Raw genomic sequence first — 24,714 nt, 5'->3', positions numbered from 1 at the left:
CTGGCTTGGCCCCAATTAACAACTCGGGGGTTCATCAGGTTTCAGTCGGACAATATCACGACTGTAGCTTACATCAACCATCAGGGAGGGACAAGAAGCTCCCTAGCAATGATGGAAGTATCAAAGATAATTCGCTGGGCAGAGTCTCACTCTTGCCACCTGTCAGCAATCCACATCCCGGGAGTGGAGAACTGGGAGGCGGATTTCTTGAGTCGCCAGACTTTTCATCCGGGAGAGTGGGAACTTCATCCGGAGGTCTTTGCCCAAATACTTCGACGTTGGGGCAAACCAGAGATAGATCTCATGGCGTCTCGCCAGAACGCCAAACTTCCTCACTACGGGTCCAGATCCAGGGATCCGGGAGCGGTTCTGATAGATGCTTTGACAGCACCTTGGAACTTCGGGATGGCTTATGTGTTTCCACCCTTCCCGCTGCTTCCTCGATTGATTGCCAAAATCAAACAGGAGAGAGCATCAGTGATTCTAATAGCGCCTGCATGGCCACGCAGGACTTGGTATGCAGATCTAGTGGACATGTCATCCTGTCCGCCTTGGTCTCTACCTCTAAGACAGGACCTTCTGATACAGGGTCCATTCAAACATCAAAATCTAACTTCTCTGAAACTGACTGCTTGGAAATTGAACGCTTGATTTTATCAAAACGTGGTTTTTCTGAGTCGGTTATTGATACCCTGATACAGGCTAGGAAGCCTGTTACCAGAAAGATTTACCATAAAATATGGCGTAAATACCTATACTGGTGCGAATCCAAACGTTACTCCTGGAGTAAGGTTAGGATCCCTAGGATATTGTCCTTTCTACAAGAAGGTTTAGAAAAGGGTTTATCAGCTAGTTCATTAAAGGGACAGATTTCAGCTCTGTCCATCTTGTTACACAGGCGTCTGTCAGAAAATCCAGACGTCCAGGCCTTTTGTCAGGCTTTAACTAGGATCAAGCCTGTGTTTAAAGCTGTTGCTCCGCCATGGAGTTTAAACTTAGTTCTTAACGTTTTACAGGGTGTTCCGTTTGAACCCCTTCATTCCATTGATATAAAATTGTTATCTTGGAAAGTTCTATTTTTAATGGCTATTTCCTCGGCTCGAAGAGTCTCTGAGTTATCAGCCCTACATTGTGATTCTCCTTATCTGATCTTTCACTCAGACAAGGTAGTTCTACGTACTAAACCTGGGTTCTTACCTAAGGTAGTCACTAACAGGAACATCAATCAAGAGATTGTTGTTCCATCCTTGTGTCCAAATCCTTCTTCAAAGAAGGAACGTCTTCTACACAATCTGGATGTAGTTCGTGCCCTCAAGTTCTACTTGCAGGCAACTAAAGATTTTCGCCAAACTTCTTCCCTGTTTGTCGTTTATTCTGGACAGAGGAGAGGTCAAAAAGCTTCTGCTACCTCTCTCTCTTTTTGGCTTCGTAGCATAATACGTTTAGCCTATGAGACTGCTGGACAGCAGCCTCCTGAAAGAATTACAGCTCACTCCACTAGAGCTGTGGCTTCCACTTGGGCCTTTAAGAATGAGGCCTCTGTTGAACAGATTTGCAAGGCTGCAACTTGGTCTTCGCTTCATACTTTTTCCAAATTTTACAAATTTGACACTTTTGCTTCTTCGGAGGCTATTTTTGGGAGAAAGGTTCTTCAGGCAGTGGTTCCTTCTGTATAATGAGCCTGCCTATCCCTCCCGTCATCCGTGTACTTTTGCTTTGGTATTGGTATCCCAGAAGTAATGATGACCCGTGGACTGATCACACATAACAGAAGAAAACATAATTTATGCTTACCTGATAAATTCCTTTCTTCTGTTGTGTGATCAGTCCACGGCCCGCCCTGTTTTTAAGGCAGGTAAATATCTTTTAAATTATACTCCAGTCACCACTTCACCCTTGGTTACTCCTTTCTCGTTGATTCTTGGTCGAATGACTGGGACTGACGTAGAGGGGAGGAGCTATATGCAGCTCTGCTGGGTGAATCCTCTTGCATTTCCTGTTGGGGAGGAGTTATATCCCAGAAGTAATGATGACCCGTGGACTGATCACACAACAGAAGAAAGGAATTTATCAGGTAAGCATAAATTATGTTTTCTTGGTGTCTTTCTCATCATTTTTCCTGGCATTCTTTTAGAATTCCGAGAATTTTACAGTTTCTTCAGGATGGTTTGGAGAAAGGTTTGTCTGCAAGTTCCTTGAAAGGACAAATCTCTGCTCTTTCTGTTCTTTTTCACAGAAAGATTGCTAATCTTCCTGATATTCATTGTTTTGTACAAGCTTTGGTTCGTATAAAACCTGTCATTAAGTCAATTTCTCCTCCTTGGAGTTTGAATTTGGTTCTGGGGGCTCTTCAAGCTCCTCCGTTTGAACCTATGCATTCATTGGACATTAAATTACTTTCTTGGAAAGTTTTGTTCCTTTTGGCCATCTCTTCTGCCAGAAGAGTTTCTGAATTATCTGCTCTTTCTTGTGAGTCTCCTTTTCTGATTTTTCATCAGGATAAGGCGGTGTTGCGAACTTCTTTTGAATTTTTACCTAAGGTTGTGAATTCCAACAACATTAGTAGAGAAATTTTGGTTCCTTCATTATGTCCTAATCCTAAGAATTCTAAGGAGAAATCATTGCATTCTTTGGATGTAGTTAGAGCTTTGAAATATTATGTTGAAGCTACTAAGAATTTCCGAAAGTCTTCTAGTCTATTTGTTATCTTTTCCGGTTCTAGGAAAGGTCAGAAGGCCTCTGCCATTTCTTTGGCATCTTGGTTGAAATCTTTAATTCATCATGCTTATGTCGAGTCGGGTAAAACTCCGCCTCAAAAGATTACAGCTCATTCTACTAGGTCAGTTTCTACTTCCTGGGCGTTTAGGAATGAAGCTTCGGTTGATCAGATTTGCAAAGCAGCAACTTGGTCTTCTTTGCATACTTTTACTAAATTCTACCATTTTGATGTGTTTTCTTCTTCTGAAGCTGTTTTTGGTAGAAAAGTACTTCAGGCAGCTGTTTCAGTTTTAATCTTCTGCTTATGTTTTCAGTTTTTTTCATTATAAAATTTAAACTTTATTTTGGGTGTGGATTATTTTTCAGCGGAATTGGCTGTCTTTATTTTATCCCTCCCTCTCTGGTGACTCTTGCGTGGAAAGATCCACATCTTGGGTAGTCATTATCCCATACGTCACTAGCTCATGGACTCTTGCTAATTACATGAAAGAAAACATAATTTATGTAAGAACTTACCTGATAAATTCATTTCTTTCATATTAGCAAGAGTCCATGAGGCCCACCCTTTTTTGTGGTGGTTATGATTTTTTTGTTTAAAGCACAATTATTCCAATTCCTTATTTTTTATGCTTTCACACTTTTTTCTTATCACCCCACTTTTTGGCTATTCGTTAAACTGATTTGTGGGTGTGGTGAGGGGTGTATTTGTAGGCATTTTGAGATTTGAGAAACTTTGCCCCTCCTGGTAGGAATGTATATCCCAAACGTCACTAGCTCATGGACTCTTGCTAATTTGAAAGAAATGAATTTATCAGGTAAGTTCTTACATAAATTATGTTTTTTTTACTATAATGGCCCTTTAAAGTCATCTTAAAGTGAAGATAAACTTTGATGAATGAAAGCCCGTTTTTAAAAAATACTATTTAAAACAGGGGCACTTTCATTCATGAAAGTTTACAAATCAGCCCGTTTTGATTAAAAACTTACTTTTGTTTTTTTTTACAGCCAGAGCAGCTTCCCTCACCCAGAGATCCTCTCTTCACACGTCATCAATAACTAATACAGCTTCCTCCAATCACGGCTTTCCCCCTAGGGTAGGCATTGCCTGGGGCCATGCCGTGATTGGAGGAAACTGGATTAGTCAATGATGACGTGTGATCTCCGGGTGGGGGAAGCTGCTCTGGCTGTGAAAAAAACAAAGGTAAGTTTTTAATCAAAACGGCTGCTTTCTAAACTTTGATGAATGAAAGTGCCCCTGTTTTTAATAATATTTTTTAAAAAACAGGCTTTCATTCATCAAAGTTTACCTTCACTTTAATTTTGTGAGAAAAAAAAATATTCCTAGACATGCAAAAATTTAAAGGGACATGCCACCCACATTTTTTCTTTTATGGTTTAGAAAGAGAATGCAATTTTAAACATCTTTCTAATTTACTTATATTATCTAATTTGTTTTATTCTTTTGATATTCTTTGATGAAAAGCATATCTAGATATGCTCACTAGCTGCTGATTGGTTGTTGCACATAGAAGCCTCATGTGATCGGCTCACCATGTGCATTGTTTTTTCTTCAACTAAGGATATCTAGAAAATGAAGCAAATTGTAATGTTTAAATTTCTATTCTCTATCTGAATCATTTTCAAGATTTTGGGTTTAGTGGCCCTTTAAGTTCTGTAAAATAGGTTTTAAAGATGGTGCAGATGAATATCCGGTTTAAAGGGATAGTCTAGTCAAAATTAAACTTTCATGATTCAGATCTTTATTTGAAAAAGCTGGAATGTAAACTTAGAAACAGGCCCATTTTTGGTTCAGCACAGTGGGTAGTGCTTGCTGATTGGTGACAACATTTAGACACCAATCAGCAAGCACTACCCAGGTGCTGAACCAAACATGGTCTGTCCCCTAAGTTTCAATTCTTGATTTTTCAAATAAAGATACCAAGAGAACGAAAAAATGTGTTAATAGGAGTAAATTAGAAAGTTGCTTAAAATTACATGCTCTACCTCACTGGTTTTCAAACTTGACCTCAAGCCTCCCCAATGGTCCAGGTTTTCTGGATTACCTTTGATAACCATGTTTACTAATCAGCTGACGTGCGCTCCAGTTAAGATAACCTCAAAATGTGGCCTGTTAGGGAGGTCTTAGGACAGGTTTGAAAACCAATGCTCTATCTGAATCATGAAAGTTTAATTTTGACTAAACGGTCCCTTTAAGACGTCTGTAGCATATTAAAAACCTAGATTACAGATAGACCTTTTCTTTTTTTGGCTCTTCTCTGCAGTGTGAGGTGAGCACAGTAGGAAGAATTGTTTAATGTCTCTTAACTTTGTGTAGATTACAGAAATCTTTTTTTCTTTCATGTAATTAGCAAGAGTCCATGACCTAGTGACGTATGGGATATACATTCCTACCAGGAGGGGCAAAGTTTCCCAAACCTTAAAATGCCTATAAATACACCCCTCACCACACCCACAATTCAGTTTTACAAACTTTGCCTCCTATGGAGGTGGTGAAGTAAGTTTGTGCTAGATTCTACGTTGATATGCGCTCCGCAGCAGGTTGGAGCCCGGTTTTCCTCTCAGCGTGCAGTGAATGTCAGAGGGATGTGAGGAGAGTATTGCCTATTTTGAATGCAGTGATCTCCTTCTACGGGGTCTATTTCATAGGTTCTCTGTTATCGGTCGTAGAGATTCATCTCTTACCTCCCTTTTCAGATCGACGATATACTCTTTTATATATATATACCATTACCTCTGCTGATTTTCGTTTCAGTACTGGTTTGGCTTTCTACAAACATGTAGTTGAGTGTCCTGGGGTAAGTAAGTCTTATTTTCTGTGACACTCTAAGCTATGGTTGGGCACTTTGTTTATAAAGTTCTAAATATATGTATTCAAACATTTATTTGCCTTGACTCAGGATGTTCAACATTCCTTATTTTCAGACAGTCAGTTTCATATTTGGGATAATGCACTTGAATCAATTATTTTTCTTACCTTAAAAATTTGACTTTTTTTCCCTGTGGGCTGTTAGGCTCGCGGGGGCTGAAAATGCTTCATTTTATTGCGTCATTCTTGGCGCAGACTTTTTTGGCGCAAAAAATCTTTTCTGTTTCCGGCGTCATACGTGTCGCCGGAAGTTGCGTCATATTTTGACGTTCTTTTGCGCCAAAGATGTCGGCGTTCCGGATGTGGCGTCATTTTTGGCGCCAAAAAGCATTTAGGCGCCAAATAATGTGGGCGTCTTATTTGGCGCTAAAAAATATGGGCGTCGCTTTTGTCTCCACATTATTTAAGTCTCATTTTTTCTTTGCTTCTGGTTGCTAGAAGCTTGTTCATTGGCATTTTTTCCCATTCCTGAAACTGTCATTTAAGGAATTTGATCAATTTTGCTTTATATGTTGTTTTTTCTCTTACATATTGCAAGATGTCTCACGTTGCATCTGAGTCAGAAGATACTTCAGGAAAATCGCTGTCTGGTGCTGGAACTACCAAAGCTAAGTGTATCTGCTGTAAACTTTTGGTAGCTATTCCTCCAGCTGTTGTTTGTATTAATTGTCATGACAAACTTGTTAATGCAGATAATATTTCCTTTAGTAATGTACCATTACCTGTTGCAGTTCCATCAACATCTAATGTTCAGAATGTTCCTGATAACATAAGAGATTTTGTTTCTGAATCCATCAAGAAGGCTATGTCTGTTATTCCTCCTTCTAGTAAACATAAAAAATCTTTTAAAACTTCTCTTTATACAGATGAATTTTTAAATGAACATCATCATTCTGATTCTGATGACTCTTCTGGTTCAGAGGATTCTGTCTCAGAGATTGATGCTGATAAATCTTCATATTTATTTAAAATGGAATTTATTCGTTCTTTACTTAAAGAAGTACTAATTGCTTAAGAAATTGAGGATTCTGGTCCTCTTGATACTAATTCTAAACGTTTAGATAAGGTCTTTAAATCTCCTGTGGTTATTCCAGAAGTTTTTCCTGTTCCTAGTGCTATTTCTGAAGTAATTTCCAGAGAATGGGATAAATTGGGTAATTCATTTACTCCTTCTAAACGTTTTAAGGAATTATATCCTGTGCCGTCTGACAGATTAGAATTTTGGGACAAAATCCCTAGAGTTGATGGGGCTATTTCTACCCTTGCTAAACGTACTACTATTCCTACGTCAGATGGTACTTCGTTTAAGGATCCTTTAGATAGGAAAATTGAATCCTTTCTAAGAAAAGCTTATCTGTGTTCAGGTAATCTTCTTAGACCTGCTATATCATTGGCTGATGTTGCTGCAGCTTCAACTTTTTGGTTGGAAACTTTAGCGCAACAAGTAACAGATCATGATTCTCATAATATTATTATTCTTCTTCAACATGCTAATAATTTTATCTGTGATGCCATTTTTGATATTATCAGAGTTGATGTCAGGTTTATGTCTCTAGCTATTTTAGCTAGAAGAGCTTTATGGCTTAAAACTTGGAATGCTGATATGGCTTCTAAATCAACTCTACTTTCCATTTCTTTCCAGGGTAACAAATTATTTGGTTCTCAGTTGGATTCTATTATCTCAACTGTTACTGGTGGGAAAGGAACTTTTTTACCACAGGATAAAAAATCTAAGGGTAAAAACAGGGCTAATAATCATTTTCGTTCCTTTCGTTTCAACAAAGAACAAAAGCCTGATCCTTCATCCTCAGGAGCAGTTTCAGTTTGGAAACCATCTCCAGTCTGGAATAAATCCAAGCCTTCTAGAAAAGCAAAGCCAGCTTCTAAGTCCACATGAAGGTGCGGCCCTCATTCCAGCTCAGCTGGTAGGGGGCAGGTTACATTTTTTCAAAGAAATTTGGATCAATTCTGTTCACAATCTTTGGATTCAGAACATTGTTTCAGAAGGGTACAGAATTGGTTTCAAGATGAGACCTCCTGCAAAGAGATTTTTTCTTTCCCGTGTCCCAGTAAATCCAGTGAAAGCTCAAGCATTTCTGAATTGTGTTTCAGATCTAGAGTTGGCTGGAGTAATTATGCCAGTTCCAGTTCTGGAACAGGGGATGGGGTTTTATTCAAATCTCTTCATTGTACCAAAGAAGGAGAATTCCTTCAGACCAGTTCTGGATCTAAAAATATTGAATCGTTATGTAAGGATACCAACGTTCAAAATGGTAACTGTAAGGACTATCTTGCCTTTTGTTCAGCAAGGGCATTATATGTCCACAATAGATTTACAGGATGCATATCTGCATATTCCGATTCATCCAGATCATTATCAGTTCCTGAGATTCTCTTTTCTGGACAAGCATTACCAGTTTGTGGCTCTGCCGTTTGGCCTAGCTACAGCTCCAAGAATTTTTTCAAAGGTTCTCGGTGCCCTTCTGTCTGTAATCAGAGAACAGGGTATTGTGGTATTTCCTTATTTGGACGATATCTTGGTACTTGCTCAGTCTTTACATTTAGCAGAATCTCATACGAATCGACTTGTGTTGTTTCTTCAAGATCATGGTTGTAGGATCAATTCACTAAAAAGTTCATTGATTCCTCAGACAAGGATAACCTTTCTGGGTTTCCAGATAGATTCAGTGTCCATGACTCTGTCTTTGACAGACAAGAGACATCTAAAATTGATTTCAGCTTGTCGAAACCTTCAGTCACAATCATTCCCTTCGGTAGCCTTATGCATGGAAATTCTAGGTCTTATGACTGCTGCATCGGACGCGATCCCCTTTGCTCGTTTTCACATGCGACCTCTTCAGCTCTGTATGCTGAATCAATGGTGCAGGGATTACACAAAGATATCTCAATTAATATCTTTAAAACCGATTGTACGACACTCTCTAACGTGGTGGACAGATCACCATCGTTTAATTCAGGGGGCTTCTTTTGTGCTTCCGACCTGGACTGTAATTTCAACAGATGCAAGTCTCACAGGTTGGGGAGCTGTGTGGGGATCTCTGACGGCACAAGGAGTTTGGGAATCTCAGGAGGTGAGATTACCGATCAATATTTCTTTCATGTATTAACAAGAGTCCATGAGCTAGTGACGTATGGATTATAAATTCCTACCAGGAGGGGCAATGTTTCCCAAACCTTAAAATTGCCTATAAATACACCCCTCACCACACCCACAAATCAGTTTTAACAAACTTTGCCACCCGAAGGAGGTGGTGAAGTAAGTTTGTCTAGATTCTACGTTGATATGCGCTCCGCAGCAAGTTGGAGCCGGTTTTTCCTCTCAGCGTTGCAGTGAATGTCAGAGGGATGTGAGGAGAGTATTGCCTATTGAATGCAGTGATCTCCTTCTACGGGGTCTATTTTCATTAAGGTTCTCTGTTATCGGTCGTAGAGATTCATCTCTTACCTCCCTTTCTCAGATCGACGATATACTCTTATATTTACCATTTCCTCTACTGATTCTCGTTTCAGTACTGGTTTGGCTTTCTACAAACATGTAGATGAGTGTCTGGGGTAAGTAAGTCTTATTTTCTGTGACACTCTAAGCTATGGTTGGGCACTTTATTATTACAGTTCTAAATAAATGTATTCAAACATTTATTTGCCTTGACTCAGAATGTTCAACTTTCCTTATTTCCAGACAGTCAGTTTCATATTGGGATTATGCTTTAATTATCATATATTTTCTTACCTCAAAAATTTGACTTTTTTCCCTGTGGGCTGTTAGGCTCGCGGGGCTGAAAATGCTTCATTTTATTGCGTCATTCTTGGCGCGGACTTTTTGGCGCAAAAATTCTTTTCCGTTTCCGGCGTCATAACGTGTCGCCGGAAAGTTGCGTCATTTTTTGACGTTATTTTGCGCCAAAAATGTCGGCGTTCCGGATTGTGGCGTCATTTTTGGCGCCCCAAAAGCATTTAGGCGACCAAATAATGTGGGCTTTTTTATTTGGCGCCAAAAATATGGGCGTCGCCCTTTTGTCTCCACATTATATCAGTCTCATTTTTTCATTTGCTTCTGGTTGCTATGAAGCTTGATGTTTGGCATTTTTTTCCCATTCCTGAAACTGTCTTCTAAGGAATTTGATCTATTTTGCTTTATATGTTGTTTTTTCTCTTACATATTGCAAGATGTCTCACGTTGCATCATTGAGCCAGAAGATACTACAGGAAAACCTCTGCCTGCTGGATCTACCAAAGCTAAGTGTATCTGCTTAAACTTTTGGTAGCTATTCCTCCAGCTGTTGTTTGTATTAATGTCATGACAAACTTGTTAATGCAGATATATTTCCTTTAGTGGATGTACCATTGCCTGTTGCAGTTCCCTCAACATCTAAGGTGCAGAATGTTTCCTGATAACATAAGAGATTTTGTTTCTGAATCTATAAAGAAGGCTTTGTCTGTTATTTCTCCTTCTAGTAACGTAAAAAGTCTTTTTAAATCTCTCTCTCTTACAGATGAATTTTTAAATGAACACATCATTCTGATTCTTTGGACTCTTCTGGTTCAGAGGATTCTGTCTCAGAGATTGATGCTGATAAATTCTTCATATTTATTTAAGATGGGAATTTATATCGCTCTTTACTTAAAGAAGTACTAATTGCTTTAGAAATAGAGGATTTCTAGTCCTCTTGATACTAATTCTATACGTTTGGATAAGGTTTTTAAAGCTCCTGCGGTTATTCCAGAAGTCTTTCCTGTTCCTAATGCTATTTCTGCAGTAATTGCTAAGGAATGGGATAGATTGGGTAATTCATTTACTCCTTCTAAACGTTTTAAGCAATTATATCCTGTTCCGCCTGACAGGTTAGAATTTTGGGACAAAATCCCTAAAGTTGATGGGGCTATTTCTACCCTTGCTAAACGTACTACCATTCCTACATCAGATGGTACCTCGTTTAAGGATCCTTTAGATAGAAAAATTGAATCTTTTCTAAGAAAAGCTTATCTATGTTCAGGTAATCTTCTTAGACCTGCTATATCATTGGCTGATGTTGCTGCAGCTTCAACTTTTTGGTTGGAAACTCTAGCGCAACAAGTAACAAATCGTGATTCTCATGATATTATTATTCTTCTCCAGCATGCTAATAATTTCATCTGTGATGCCATTTTTGATATTATTAGAGTTGATGTTAGATTTATGTCTCTGGCTATCTTAGCCAGAAGAGCTTTATGGCTTAAGACTTGGAATGCTGATATGGCTTCTAAATCAACTCTACTTTCCATTTCTTTCCAGGGAAACAAATTATTTGGTTCTCAGTTGGATTCTATTATTTCAATCGTTTACTGGTGGGAAAGGAACTTTTTTACCACAGGATAAAAAGTCTAAAGGTAAAAACAGGGCTAACAATCGTTTTCGTTCCTTTCGTTTCAACAAAGAACAAAAGCCTGATCCTTCGTCCTCAGGAGCAGTTTCAGTTTGGAAACCATCTCCAGTCTGGAATAAATCCAAGCCTGCTAGAAAGGCAAAGCCTGCTTCTAAGTTCACATGAAGGTACGGCCCTCATTCCAGTTCAGCTGGTAGGGGGCAGGTTACGTTTTTTCAAAGAAATTTGGATCAATTCCTGTTCACAATCTTTGGATTCAGAACATTGTTTCAGAAGGGTACAGAATTGGTTTCAAGATGAGACCTCCTGCAAAGAGATTTTTTCTTTCCCATGTCCAGTAAATCCAGTGAAAGCTCAAGCATTTCTGATTGTGTTTCAGATATAGAGTTGGCTGGAGTAATTATGCCAGTTCCAATTCCGGAACAGGGGATGGGGTTTTTATTCAAATCTCTTCATTGTACCAAAGAAGGAGAATCCTTCAGACCAGTTCTGGATCTAAAATTATTGAATCGTTATGTAAGGATACAACGTTCAAGATGGTAACTGTAAGGACTATATTGCCTTTTGTTCAGCAAGGGAATTATATGTCCACAATAGATTTACAGGATGCATATCTGCATATTCCGATTCTTTCAGATTCATTATCAGTTCCTGAGATTCTCTTTTCTAGACTAGCATTACCAATTTGTGGCTCTACCGTTTGGCCTTGCTACAGCTCCAAGAATTTCACAAAGATTCTCGGGTGCCCTTCTGTCTGTAATCAGAGAACAGGGTATTGTGGTATTTCCCTTATTTGGACGATATCTTGGTACTTGCTCCGTCTTTACATTTAGCAGAGTCTCATACGAATCGACTTGTGTTGTTTCTTCAAGATCAGGTTGGAGGATCAATTTACCAAAAAGTTCTTTGATTCCTCAAACAAGGGTAACCTTTCTGGGTTTCCAGATAGATTCAGTGTCCATGACTTTGTCTTTAACAGACAAGAGACGTCTAAAATTGATTACAGCCTGTCGAAACCTTCAGTCTCAATCATTCCCTTCGGTAGCCTTATGCATGGAAATTCTAGGTCTTATGACTGCTGCATCGGACGCGATCCCCTTTGCTCGTTTTCACATGCGACCTCTTCAGCTCTGTATGCTGAACCAATGGTGCAAGGGATTACACGAAGATATATCAATTAATATCTTAAAAACGATTGTTCGGCACTCTCTAACGTGGTGGACAGATCACCATCGTTTAATTTCAGGGGGCTTATTTTGTTCTTCCGACCTGGACTGTAATTTCAACAGATGCAAGTCTCACAGGTTGGGGAGCTGTGTGGGGATCTCTGACGGCACAAGGAGTTTGGGAATCTCAGGAGGTGAGATTACCGATCAATATCTTGGAACTCCGTGCAGTTTTCAGAGCTCTTCAGTTTTGGCCTCTTCTGAAGAGAGAATCGTTCATTTGTTTCAGACAGACAAATGTCACAACTGTGGCATACATCAATCATCAAGGAGGGACTCACAGTCCTCTGGCTATGAAAAGAAGTATCTCGAATTTTGGTTTGGGCGGAATCCAGCTCCTGTCTAATCTCTGCGGTTCATATCCCAGGTGTAGACCAATTGGGGAAGCGGATTATCTCAGTCGCCAAACGTTGCATCCGGGCGAATGGTCTCTTCACCCAGAGGTAGTTCTTCAGATTGTTCAAATGTGGGGGTTCCCAGAGATAGATCTGATGGCCTCTCATCTAAACAAGAAACTTCCCAGGTATCTGTCCAGATCCCGGGATCCTCCGGGCGGAGGCAGTGGATGCATTATCACTTCCTTGGAAGTATCATCCTGCCTATATCTTTCCGCCTCTAGTTCTTCTTCCAAGAGTAATCTCCAAGATTCTGAGGGAATGCTCGTTTGTTCTGCTAATAGCTCCGGCATGCCTCACAGGTTTTGGTATGCGGATCTTGTCCGGATGGCATCTTGCCAACCATGGACTCTTCCGTTAAGACCAGACCTTCTGTCTCAAGGTCCTTTTTTCCATCCGGATCTGAAATCCTTAAATTTAAAAGGTATGGAGATTGTAACGCTTGATTCTTGGTCATAGAGGTTTCTCTGACTCCGTGATTAATACTATGTTACAGGCTCGTAAATCTGTATCTCGAGAGATATATTATAGAGTCTGGAAGGACTTATATTTCTTGGTGTCTTTCTCATCATTTTTCTTGGCATTCTTTTAGAATACCGAGGATTTTACAGTTTCTTCAGATGGTTTAGATAAGGGTTTGTCCGCGAGTTCTTTGAAAGGACAAATCTCCGCTCTTTCTGTTCTTTTTCACAGAAAGATTGCTATTCTTCCTGATATTCATTGTTTTGTACAAGCTTTGGTTCGTATAAAACCTGTCATTAAGGTCAATTTCTCCTCCTTGGAGTTTGAATTTGGTTCTGGGAGCTCTTCAAGCTCCTCCGTTTGAACCTATGCATTCATTGGACATTAAATTACTTTCTTGGAAAGTTTTGTTCCTTTTGGCCATCTCTTCTGCTAGAAGAGTTTCTGAATTTTCTGCTCTTTCGTGTGAGTCTCCTTTTCTGATTTTTCATCAGGATAAGGCGGTGTGTTGCGAACTTCTTTTGAATTTTTACCTAAAGTTGTGAATTCCAACAACATTAGTAGAGAAATTGTGGTTCCTTCATTATGTCCTAATCCTAAGAATTCTAAGGAGAAATCATTGCATTCTTTGGATGTTGTTAGAGCTTTGAAATATTATGTTGAAGCTACGAAATCTTTCCGTAAGACTTCTAGTCTATTTGTTATCTTTTCCGGTTCTAGGAAAGGCCAGAAAGCTTCTGCCATTTCTTTGGCATCTTGGTTGAAATCTTTAATTCATCTTGCCTATGTTGAGTCGGGTAAAATTCCGCCTCAGAGAATTACAGCTCATTCTACTAGGTCAGTATCTACTTCCTGGGCGTTTAGGAATGAAGCTTCGGTTGACCAGATCTGCAAAGCAGCAACTTGGTCCTCTTTGCATACTTTTACTAAATTCTACCATTTTGATGTATTTTCTTCTTCTGAAGCAGTTTTTGGTAGAAAAGTTCTTCAGGCAGCGATTTCAGTTTGAATCTTCTGCTTATGTTTTTTGTTAAACTTTATTTTGGGTGTGGATTATTTTCAGCAGGAATTGGCTGTCTTTATTTTATCCCTCCCTCTCTAGTGACTCTTGTGTGGAAAGATCCACATCTTGGGTAGTCATTATCCCATACGTCACTAGCTCATGGACTCTTGTTAATTACATGAAAGAAAACATAATTTATGTAAGAACTTACCTGATAAATTCATTTCTTTCATATTAACAAGAGTCCATGAGGCCCACCCTTTTTTGTGGTGGTTATGATTTTTTTTGTATAAAGCACAATTATTCCAATTCCTTATTTTATATGCTTCGCACTTTTTTTCTTATCACCCCACTTCTTGGCTATTCGTTTAAACTGATTTGTGGGTGTGGTGAGGGGTGTATTTATAGGCATTTTAAGGTTTGGGAAACTTTGCCCCCTCCTGGTAGGAATGTATATCCCATACGTCACTAGCTCATGGACTCTTGTTAATATGAAAGAAATGAATTTATCAGGTAAGTTCTTACATAAATTATGTTTTGGAACTCCGTGCAATTTTCAGAGCTCTTCAGTTTTGGCCTCTTCTGAAGAGAGAATCGTTCATTTGTTTTCAGACAGACAATGTCACAACTGTGGCATACATCAATCATCAGGAGGGACTCACAGTCCTCTGGCTATGAAAGAAGTAATCTCGAATTCCTTGGTTTGGGCGGAATCCAGCTCCTGTCTAATCTCTGCGGTTCATATCCCAGGTAAAGACAATTGGGAAGTGCGGATTATCTCAGTCGCCAAACGTTGCATCCCTGGGCGAATGGCTCTTCACCCAGAGGTATTTCTTCAGATTGTTCAAATGTGGGAGCTTCCAGAAATAGATCTGATGGCGTCTCATCTAAACAAGAAACTTCCCAGGTATCTGTCCAGAATCCCGGGATCCTCAGGCGGAAGCAGTGATGCATTATCACTTCCTTGGAAGTATCATCCTGCCTATATCTTTTCCGCCTCTAGTTCTTTCTTCCAAGAGTAATCTCCAAGATTCTGAAGGAATGCTCGTTTGTTCTGCTGATAGCTCCGGCATGGCCTCACAGGTTTTGGTATGGCGGATCTTGTCCGGATGGCCTCTTGCCATCCGTGACTCTTCCGCTAAGTACCAGACCTTCTGTCGCAAGGTCCTTTTTTCCATCAGGATCTCAAATCCTTAAATTTAAAGGTATGGAGATTGAACGCTTGATTCTTGGTCAAAGAGGTTTCTCTGACTATGTGATTAATACTATGTTACAGGCTTGTAAATCTGTATCCAGAGAGATTATTATAGAGTCTGGAAGACTTCTATTTCTTGGTGTCTTTCTCATCATTTTTCTTGGCATTCTTTAGAATTCCGAGAATTTTACAGTTTTCTTCAGGATGGTTTAGATAAAGGTTTATCCGCAAGTTCTTTGAAAGGACAAATCTCTGCTCTTTCTGTTCTTTTTCACAGAAAGATTGCTAATCTTCCTGATATTCATTGTTTTGTACAAGCTTTGGTTCGTATAAAACCTGTCATTAAGTCAATTTCTCCTCCTTGGAGTTTGAATTTGTTCTGGGGCTCTTCAAGCTCCTCCGTTTGAACCTATGCATTCATTGGACATTAAATTACTTCTTGGAAAGTTTTGTTCCTTTTGGCGATCTCTTCTGCCAGAAGAGTCTCTGAATTATCTGCTCTTTCTTGTGAGTCTCCTTTTCTGATTTTTCATCAGGATAAGGCGGTGTTGCGAACTTCTTTTGAATTTTTACCTAAAGTTGTGAATTCCAACAACATTATTAGAGAAATTGTGGTTCCTTCATTATGTCCTAATCCTAAGAATTCTAAGGAGAAATCGTTGCATTCTTTGGATGTTGTTAGAGCTTTGAAATATTATGTTGAAGCTACTAAGTCTTTCCGAAAGACTTCTAGTCTGTTATCTTTTCCGGTTCTAGAAAAGGCCAGAAAGCCTTCTGCCATTTCTTTGGCATCTTGTTGAAATCTTTAATTCATCATGCCTATGTCGAGTCGGGTAAAACTCCGCCTCAAAGGATGTACAGCTCATTCTACTAGGTCAGTTTCTACTTCCTGGCGTTTAGGAATGAAGCTTCGGTTGATCAGATTTGCAAAGCAGCAACTTGGTCCTCTTTGCATACTTTTACTAAATTCTAACCATTTTGATGTATTTTCTTCTTCTGAAGCAGTTTTGGTAGAAAAGTACTTCAGGCAGCGGTTTCAGTTTGAATCTTCTGTTTATGTTTTTCATTAAACTTTATTTTGGGTGTGGATTATTTTCAGCAGGAATTGGCTGTCTTTATTTTATCCCTCCCTCTCTAGTGACTCTTGCGTGGAAAGATCCACATCTTGGGTAGTCATTATCCCATACGTCACTAGCTCATGGACTCTTGCTAATTACATGAAAGAAAACATAATTTATGTAAGAACTTACCTGATAAATTCATTTCTTTCATATTAGCAAGAGTCCATGAGGCCCGCCCTTTTTTGTGGTGGTTATGATTTTTTTGTATAAAGCACAATTATTCCAATTCCTTATTTTATATGCTTTCGCACTTTTTTCTTATCACCCCACTTCTTGGCTATTCGTTAAACTGATTGTGGGTGTGGTGAGGGGTGTATTTATAGGCATTTCTCCAACATAGTTGTGTCCGGTCCACGGCGTCATCCTTACTTGTGGGATATTCTCTTCCCAACAGGAAATGGCAAAGAGCCCAGCAAAGCTGGTCACATGATCCCTCCTAGGCTCCGCCTACCCCAGTCATTCTCTTTGCCGTTGTACAGGCAACATCTCCACGGAGATGGCTTAGAGTTTTTTAGTGTTTAACTGTAGTTTTTCATTATTCAATCAAGAGTTTGTTATTTTCAAATAGTGCTGGTACGTACTATTTACTCAGAAACAGAAAAGAGATGAAGAATTCTGTTTGTATGAGGAAAATGATTTTAGCAACCGTAACTAAAATCCATGGCTGTTCCACACAGGACTGTTGAGAGCATTAACTTCAGTTGGGGAACAGTTTGCAGTCCTTTGCTGCTTGAGGTATGACACATTCTAACAAGACGATGTAATGCTGGAAGCTGTCATTTTCCCTATGGGATCCGGTAAGCCATGTTTATTACGATTGTAAATAAGGGCTTCACAAGGGCTTATTTAGACTGTAGACATTTTTTGGGCTAAATCGATTGATATTAACACTTATTTAGCCTTGAGGAATCATTTATTCTGGGTATTTTGATATAATAATATCGGCAGGCACTGTTTTAGACACCTTATTCTTTAGGGGCTTTCCCAAAGCATAGGCAGAGTCTCATTTTCGCGCCGGTGTTGCGCACTTGTTTTTGAGAGGCATGCATGCAGTCGCATGTGAGAGGAGCTCTGATACTTATAAAAGACTTCTGAAGGCATCATTTGGTATCGTATTCCCCTTGGGTTTGGTTGGGTCTCAGCAAAGCAGATACCAGGGACTGTAAAGGGGGTTAAAGCTTAAAACGGCTCCGGTTCCGTTATTTTAAGGGTTAAAGCTTCCAAAATTGGTGTGCAATATTTTCAAGGCTTTAAGACACTGTGGTGAAAGTTTGGTGAATTTTGAACAATTCCTTCATGTTTTTTCGCAATTGCAGTAATAAAGTGTGTTCAGTTAAAATTTAAAGTGACAGTAACGGTTTTATTTCAAAACGTTTTTTGTACCTTTCTTATCAAGTTTATGCCTGTTTAACATGTCTGAACTACCAGATAGACTGTGTTCTGAATGTGGGGAAGCCAGAATTCCTATTCATTTAAAATAAATGTGATTTATGTGATAATGACAATGATGCCCAAGATGATTCCTCAAGTGAGGGGAGTAAGCATGGTACTGCATCATTCCCTCCTTCGTCTACACGAGTCTTGCCCACTCAGGAGGCCCCTAGTACATCTAGCGCGCCAATACTCCTTACTATGCAACAATTAACGGCTGTAATGGATAATTCTGTCAAAAACATTTTAGCCAAAATGAACCCTTGCCAGCGTAAGCGTGGATGCTCTGTTTTAGTTACTGAAGAGCATGACGACGCTGATATTAATATCTCTGAAGGGCCCCTAACCCAATCTGAGGGGGCCAGGGAGGTTTTGTCTGAGGGAGAAATTACTGATTTAGGGAATATTTCTCAGCAGGCTGAATCTGATGTGATTACTTTTAAATTTAAATTGGAACATCTCCGCATTTTGCTTAAGGAGGTATTATCCACTCTGGATGATTGTGAAAATTTGGTCATACCCAGAGAAACTATGTAAAATGGACAAGTTCCTAGAGGTGCCGGGGCTCCCAGAAGCTTTTCCTATACCCAAGCGGGTGCGGACATTGTTAATAAAGAATGGGAAAGGCCCGGTATTCCTTTCGTCCCTCCCCCCATATTTAAAAAATTGTTTCCTATGGTCGACCCCAGAAAGGACTTATGGCAGTCAGTCCCCAAGGTCGAGGGAGCGGTTTCTACTTTAAACAAACGCACCACTATTCCCATAGAGGATAGTTGTGCTTTCAAAGATCCTATGGATAAAAAATTAGAAGGTTTGCTTAAAAAGATGTTTGTTCAGCAGGGTTACCTTCTACAACCCATTTCATGCATTGTCCCTGTCACTACAGCCGCATATTTCTGGTTTGATGAACTGATTAAGGTGCTCGATAGTGACTCTCCTCCTTATGAGGAGATTATGGACAGAGTCAATGCTCTCAAATTGGCTAATTCTTTCACTCTAGACGCCTCTTTGCAATTGGCTAAGTTAGCGGCTAAGAATTCTGGGTTTGCTATTGTGGCGCGCAGAGCGCTTTGGTTGAAATCTTGGTCGGCTGATGCGTCTTCCAAGAACAAGCTACTAAACATTCCTTTCAAGGGGAAAACGCTGTTTGGTCCTGACTTGAAAGAGATTATCTCTGATATCACTGGGGGTAAGGGGCCATGCCCTTCCTCAGGATCGGCCTTTCAAGGCAAAAAATAGACCTAATTTTCGTCCCTTTCGTAAAAACGGACCAGCCCAAGGTGCTGCGTCCTCTAAGCAAGAGGGTAATACTTCTCAGGCCAAGCCAGCTTGGAGACCAATGCAAGGCTGGAACAAGGGAAAGCAGGCAAAGAAACCTGCCACTGCTACCAAGACAGCATGAAATATCGGCCCCCGATCCGGGACCGGATCTGGTGGGGGGCAGACTCTCTCTCTTCGCTCAGGCTTGGGCAAGAGATGTTCTGGATCCTTGGGCGCTAGAAATAGTCTCCCAGGGTTATCTTCTGAATTCAAGGGACTTCCCCCAAGGGGAAGGTTCCACAGGTCTCAGTTGTCTTCAGACCACATAAAAAGACAGGCGTTCTTACATTGTGTAGAAGACCTGTTAAAAATGGGAGTGATTCATCCTGTTCCATTGAGAGAACAAGGGATGGGGTTCTACTCCAATCTGTTCATAGTTCCCAAACAAGAGGGAACATTCAGACCAATCCTAGATCTCAAGATCTTAAACAAATTTCTCAAGGTCCCATCTTTCAAGATGGAAACCATTCGAACTATCCTTCCTTCCATCCAGGAAGGTCAATTCATGACCACGGTGGATTTAAAGGATGCGTATCTACATATTCCTATCCACAAGGAACATCATCGGTTCCTAAGGTTTGCATTCCTGGACAAACATTACCAGTTCGTGGCGCTTCCTTTCGGATTAGCCACTGCTCCAAGGATTTTCACAAAGGTACTAGGGTCCCTTCTAGCTGTGCTAAGACCAAGGGGCATTGCAGTAGTACCTTACCTGGACGACATTCTGATTCAAGCGTCGTCCCTCCCTCGAGCAAAGGCTCACACGGACATCGTCCTGCCTTTCTCAGATCGCACGGCTGGAAAGTGAACGTGGTAAAGAGTTCTCTATCCCCGTCAACAAGGGTTCCCTTCTTGGGAACAATTATAGACTCCTCAGAAATGAGGATTTTTCTAACAGAGGCCAGAAAGACAAAGCTTCTGGACTCTTGTCGAATACTTCATTCCGTTCCTCTTCCTTCCGTAGCTCAGTGCATGGAAGTGATCGGGTTGATGGTAGCGGCAATGGACATAGTTCCTTTTGCGCGCATTCATCTAAGACCATTACAACTGTGCATGCTCAGTCAGTGGAATGGGGACTATACAGAGAGACTCACTCCGTTGGTGGCTGTCCCTGGACAACCTGTCACGAGGGATGACATTCCACAGACCAGAGTGGGTCATTGTCACGACCGACGCCAGTCTGATGGGCTGGGGCGCGGTCTGGGGATCCCTGAAAGCTCAGGGTCTTTGGTCTCGGGAAGAATCTCTTCTACCGATAAATATTCTGGAACTGAGAGCGATATTCAATGCTCTCAAGCTTGGCCTCAGCTAGCGAGGACCAAGTTCATACGGTTTCAATCAGACAACATGACGACTGTTGCGTACATCAACCATCAGGGGGGAACAAGGAGTTCCCTAGCGATGGAAGAAGTGACCAAGATTAGTCTCACTCCTGCCACCTGTCTGCTATCCACATCCCGGGAGTGGAAAATTGGGAAGCGGATTTTCTGAGTCGTCAGACATTGCATCCGGGGGAGTGGGAACTCCATCCGGAAATCTTTGCCCAAGTCACTCAACTTTGGGGCATTCCAGACATGGATCTGATGGCCTCTCGTCAGAACTTCAAAGTTCCTTGCTACGGGTCCAGATCCAGGGATCCCAAGGCGGCTCTAGTGGATGCACTAGTAGCACCTTGGACCTTCAAACTAGCTTATGTGTTCCCGCCGTTTCCTCTCATCCCCAGGCTGGTAGCCAGGATCAATCAGGAGAGGGCGTCGGTGATCTTGATAGCTCCTGCGTGGCCACGCAGGACTTGGTATGCAGATCTGGTGAATATGTCATCGGCTCCACCTTGGAAGCTACCTTTGAGACGAGACCTTCTTGTTCAGGGTCCGTTCGAACATCCGAATCTGGTTTCACTCCAGCTGACTGCTTGGAGATTGAACGCTTGATTTTATCGAAGCGAGGTTTCTCAGATTCTGTTATCGATACTCTTGTTCAGGCCAGAAAGCCTGTAACTAGAAAGATTTACCACAAAATTTGGAAAAAATATATCTGTTGGTGTGAATCTAAAGGATTCCCTTGGGACAAGGTTAAGATTCCTAGGATTCTATCCTTCCTTCAAGAAGGATTGGAAAAAGGATTATCGGCAAGTTCCCTGAAGGGACAGATTTCTGCCTTGTCGGTGTTACTTCACAAAAAACTGGCAGCTGGGCCAGATGTTCAAGCCTTTGTTCAGGCTCTGGTTAGAATCAAGCCTGTTTACAAACCTTTGACTCCTCCTTGGAGTCTCAATTTAGTTCTTTCAGTTCTTCAGGGGGTTCCGTTTGAACCCTTACATTCCGTTGATATTAAGTTATTATCTTGGAAAGTTTTGTTTTTAGTTGCAATTTCTTCTGCTAGAAGAGTTTCAGGATTATCTGCTCTGCAGTGTTCTCCTCCTTATCTGGTGTTCCATGCAGATAAGGTGGTTTTACGTACTAAACCTGGTTTTCTTCCGAAAGTTGTTTCTAACAAAAACATTAACCAGGAGATTATCGTACCTTCTCTGTGTCCGAAACCAGTTTCAAAGAAGGAACGCTTGTTGCACAATTTGGATGTTGTTCGCGCTCTAAAATTCTATTTAGATGCTACAAAGGATTTTAGACAAACATCTTCCCTGTTTGTTGTTTATTCAGGTAAAAGGAGAGGTCAAAAAGCAACTTCTACCTCTCTCTCTTTTTGGATTAAAAGCATCATCAGATTGGCTTACGAGACTGCCGGACGGCAGCCTCCCGAAAGAATCACGGCTCATTCCACTAGGGCTGTGGCTTCCACATGGGCCTTCAAGAACGAGGCTTCTGTTGATCAGATATGTAGGGCAGCGACTTGGTCTTCACTGCACACTTTTACCAAATTTTACAAGTTTGATACTTTTGCTTCTTCTGAGGCTATTTTTGGGAGAAAGGTTTTGCAAGCCGTGGTGCCTTCCATTTAGGTGACCTGATTTGCTCCCTCCCTTCATCCGTGTCCTAAAGCTTTGGTATTGGTTCCCACAAGTAAGGATGACGCCGTGGACCGGACACACCTATGTTGGAGAAAACAGAATTTATGTTTACCTGATAAATTTCTTTCTCCAACGGTGTGTCCGGTCCACGGCCCGCCCTGGTTTTTAAATCAGGTCTGATAATTTATTTTCTTTAACTACAGTCACCACGGTACCATGTGGTTTCTCCTATGCTATTATTCCTCCTTAACGTCGGTCGAATGACTGGGGTAGGCGGAGCCTAGGAGGGATCATGTGACCAGCTTTGCTGGGCTCTTTGCCATTTCCTGTTGGGGAAGAGAATATCCCACAAGTAAGGATGACGCCGTGGACCGGACACACCGTTGGAGAAAGAAATTTATCAGGTAAACATAAATTCTGTTTTTAAGGTTTGGGAAACTTTGCCCCTCCTGGTAGGAATGTATATCCCATACGTCACTAGCTCATGGACTCTTGCTAATATGAAAGAAATTAATTTATCAGGTAAGTTCTTACATAAATTATGTTGTTTTAATGTTTAGAATTTATTATAGTGATTTTTATGTGTCTTTAATATCATGGCAGTAGATTATTTATATCTAAGCAATGCTTCCCAAATCCATTACTTGGTGAATCCCAAAAAAGCCAAGATTAAAAAAATCTGTTTGTGAGCACCAATGGCTTATTCATTGTTTTTAAGAGTTGATTATTTTGAGAACATGTTGTGGTACCAAAAATGCCAAATATAGAGAACACTAAGCAAAGCTTTTTCTACTGCTGTACTCAGAAGTGTCTGGTTTATCATACAATTTAACCCTTTCCGGTCATATGTCGGAATCTATCCGACAAAGGGTTTTACCGCTTGCAGTACAATGTTGGATACATTCCGACATGACTTTCAACACGACAGCCGCCCAGTCACTGCGCATGGGCACAGAAAAAGGCGGAGCCTTCAATTTTCACAGAGACACGCCCCTACCCCACTGACGCTAACTCTCACAGAAATCACACAGCAATCGCGGGGCCGCACCACAAAGATGCAATCTCCCCCACAAACACCACACACTCACCCATGTGATCCCACAGCGGCCCCCCCCACACACACACACAATGCGATGCAAACTCCCCCCACACCCACAGTATTCATAGCGATGCTATATATGTATAGGGTGCTGTGTGTGCAGTGGGGGATAACATCTGTAAAGGGTGATGTGTGTGTGTGTGTGTGTGTGTGTGTGTGTGTGTGTGTGTGTGTGTGTAGAAGGGGGATCACATTTCTATATGGTGCTGAGTACAAGGGGAGCTGCGTTAAATAATTAAATAAGACCTGCTGGCGCACTATGTCAAAATTAATAGGACCGGAAGGGTTAAGACATATAGTAAAGATGTCACACATCTGGCTTTTCTGCTACTGTATACATATCCCAAAAGCCAGTATAATTAAACATATATGAGCTCCATATTTGGGAAACATTGCTCTTCAGAATATAATTTAGTAAATTTAGTATATTTTTCAATGTTTGAAATATAGTGTTATGTGAGGATTTAATTTCAGTAAAGTAGAATATGAACATTTCTAATAAATGTCTTCTAATCTGTTTATTTTCAAACATATTGCATTGTAGCTCAGTGATTGACCTAGAAGTAAGCTGTGTGAGGCCATCTTGGGTACATAGTCTTTGTTTTCCTTCAAACTTTCAGACTATCCCTCAGTATCACATCCCTTGTCACTCCAGCTCCAATGTGGTGGTGGAACCTAGTGGTCTTCTGGAGATGAATAATTTCACCAGTCAGAGGCTTGGCGATGATGATTCAGTCTTAGCACATGATGGGGACATCAGCATGGAGGACAGAAGCAAATGCTCAACGTCTCTCAATGTGGAAAATTGAGGGAGCTACTTCATTCTGTATCCAGAACGTCTGTTACATTTCTTGATGCCTATTTGGGTTTAATGATGTTCCAGCATCTCAGAAAGCTACAGTTTCAATGGTGTGGTCTGTCATCCAAATATCTGTTTCTACTCATGTTCACAAGTATTGGCAAGCACCAGAAGGACTGTTTGTAATTATTTTAAAAGGCTGTATATATTACAGAAAGCCAAAAGGAAATCTCTTATTTCTTTAAAAAGTTCTTTTGATCCAGATTATCATTATGGAATGAGTTCATGTTTGACAAACTTATATTGCATGTGCAATCTGTACAGTGGTTATTACCAGTTTCTTTAAAAAGGAAAAAGTCTTTTGGATTATTCACTTAATCATGAGACATTCTTTGCCGTTATTATTTTGTAGCCATCCATTTGATTTCTGTATATTGTTTGAAACTTATTCCCAAGGAACTAGAAACTAAATCATTTGTACAATTTTGATTTCGGTCATCCCAAAATAACTTTTGATGTGTTCCAAGACATCTGGGCCAACTGCTGGCTTACAAACTGAGAATGCACCATCAATGTGAGAGAGGTGTGTATCTGTTACCGCCTCCGCACGGTAAAATGGAAGTTATGACTTACTGTAGTAGGAGAACTAATGAAAATCCATTTCTCATCATTTTGTCAAAGGTGTAAAAAACAAACAAAATTGTAACTA

General features: G+C 40.6%; 1 protein-coding gene across 2 annotated transcripts in view; it reads left to right on the top strand.

Annotated features, from left to right (window-relative positions):
- Positions 1-24,383, top strand: part of EMSY (EMSY transcriptional repressor, BRCA2 interacting) — a 224,437-nt gene extending 200,054 nt beyond the window's left edge. For both annotated transcript variants that reach the window (XM_053708699.1, XM_053708698.1), the window contains one exon: positions 23,827-24,383. In XM_053708699.1, coding sequence (XP_053564674.1) covers positions 23,827-24,015 — 189 coding nt within the window. In that variant the 3' untranslated portion in view covers positions 24,016-24,383. The remainder of the gene's footprint in view (positions 1-23,826) is intronic.
- Positions 24,384-24,714: the final 331 nt, after the last annotated feature.

This window comes from Bombina bombina, chromosome 3 (genome assembly GCF_027579735.1).
Source record: "Bombina bombina isolate aBomBom1 chromosome 3, aBomBom1.pri, whole genome shotgun sequence".
In the NCBI taxonomy this organism is placed as follows: domain Eukaryota; kingdom Metazoa; phylum Chordata; class Amphibia; order Anura; family Bombinatoridae; genus Bombina; species Bombina bombina.
This window is presented reverse-complemented; position numbering and strand designations above follow the sequence as displayed.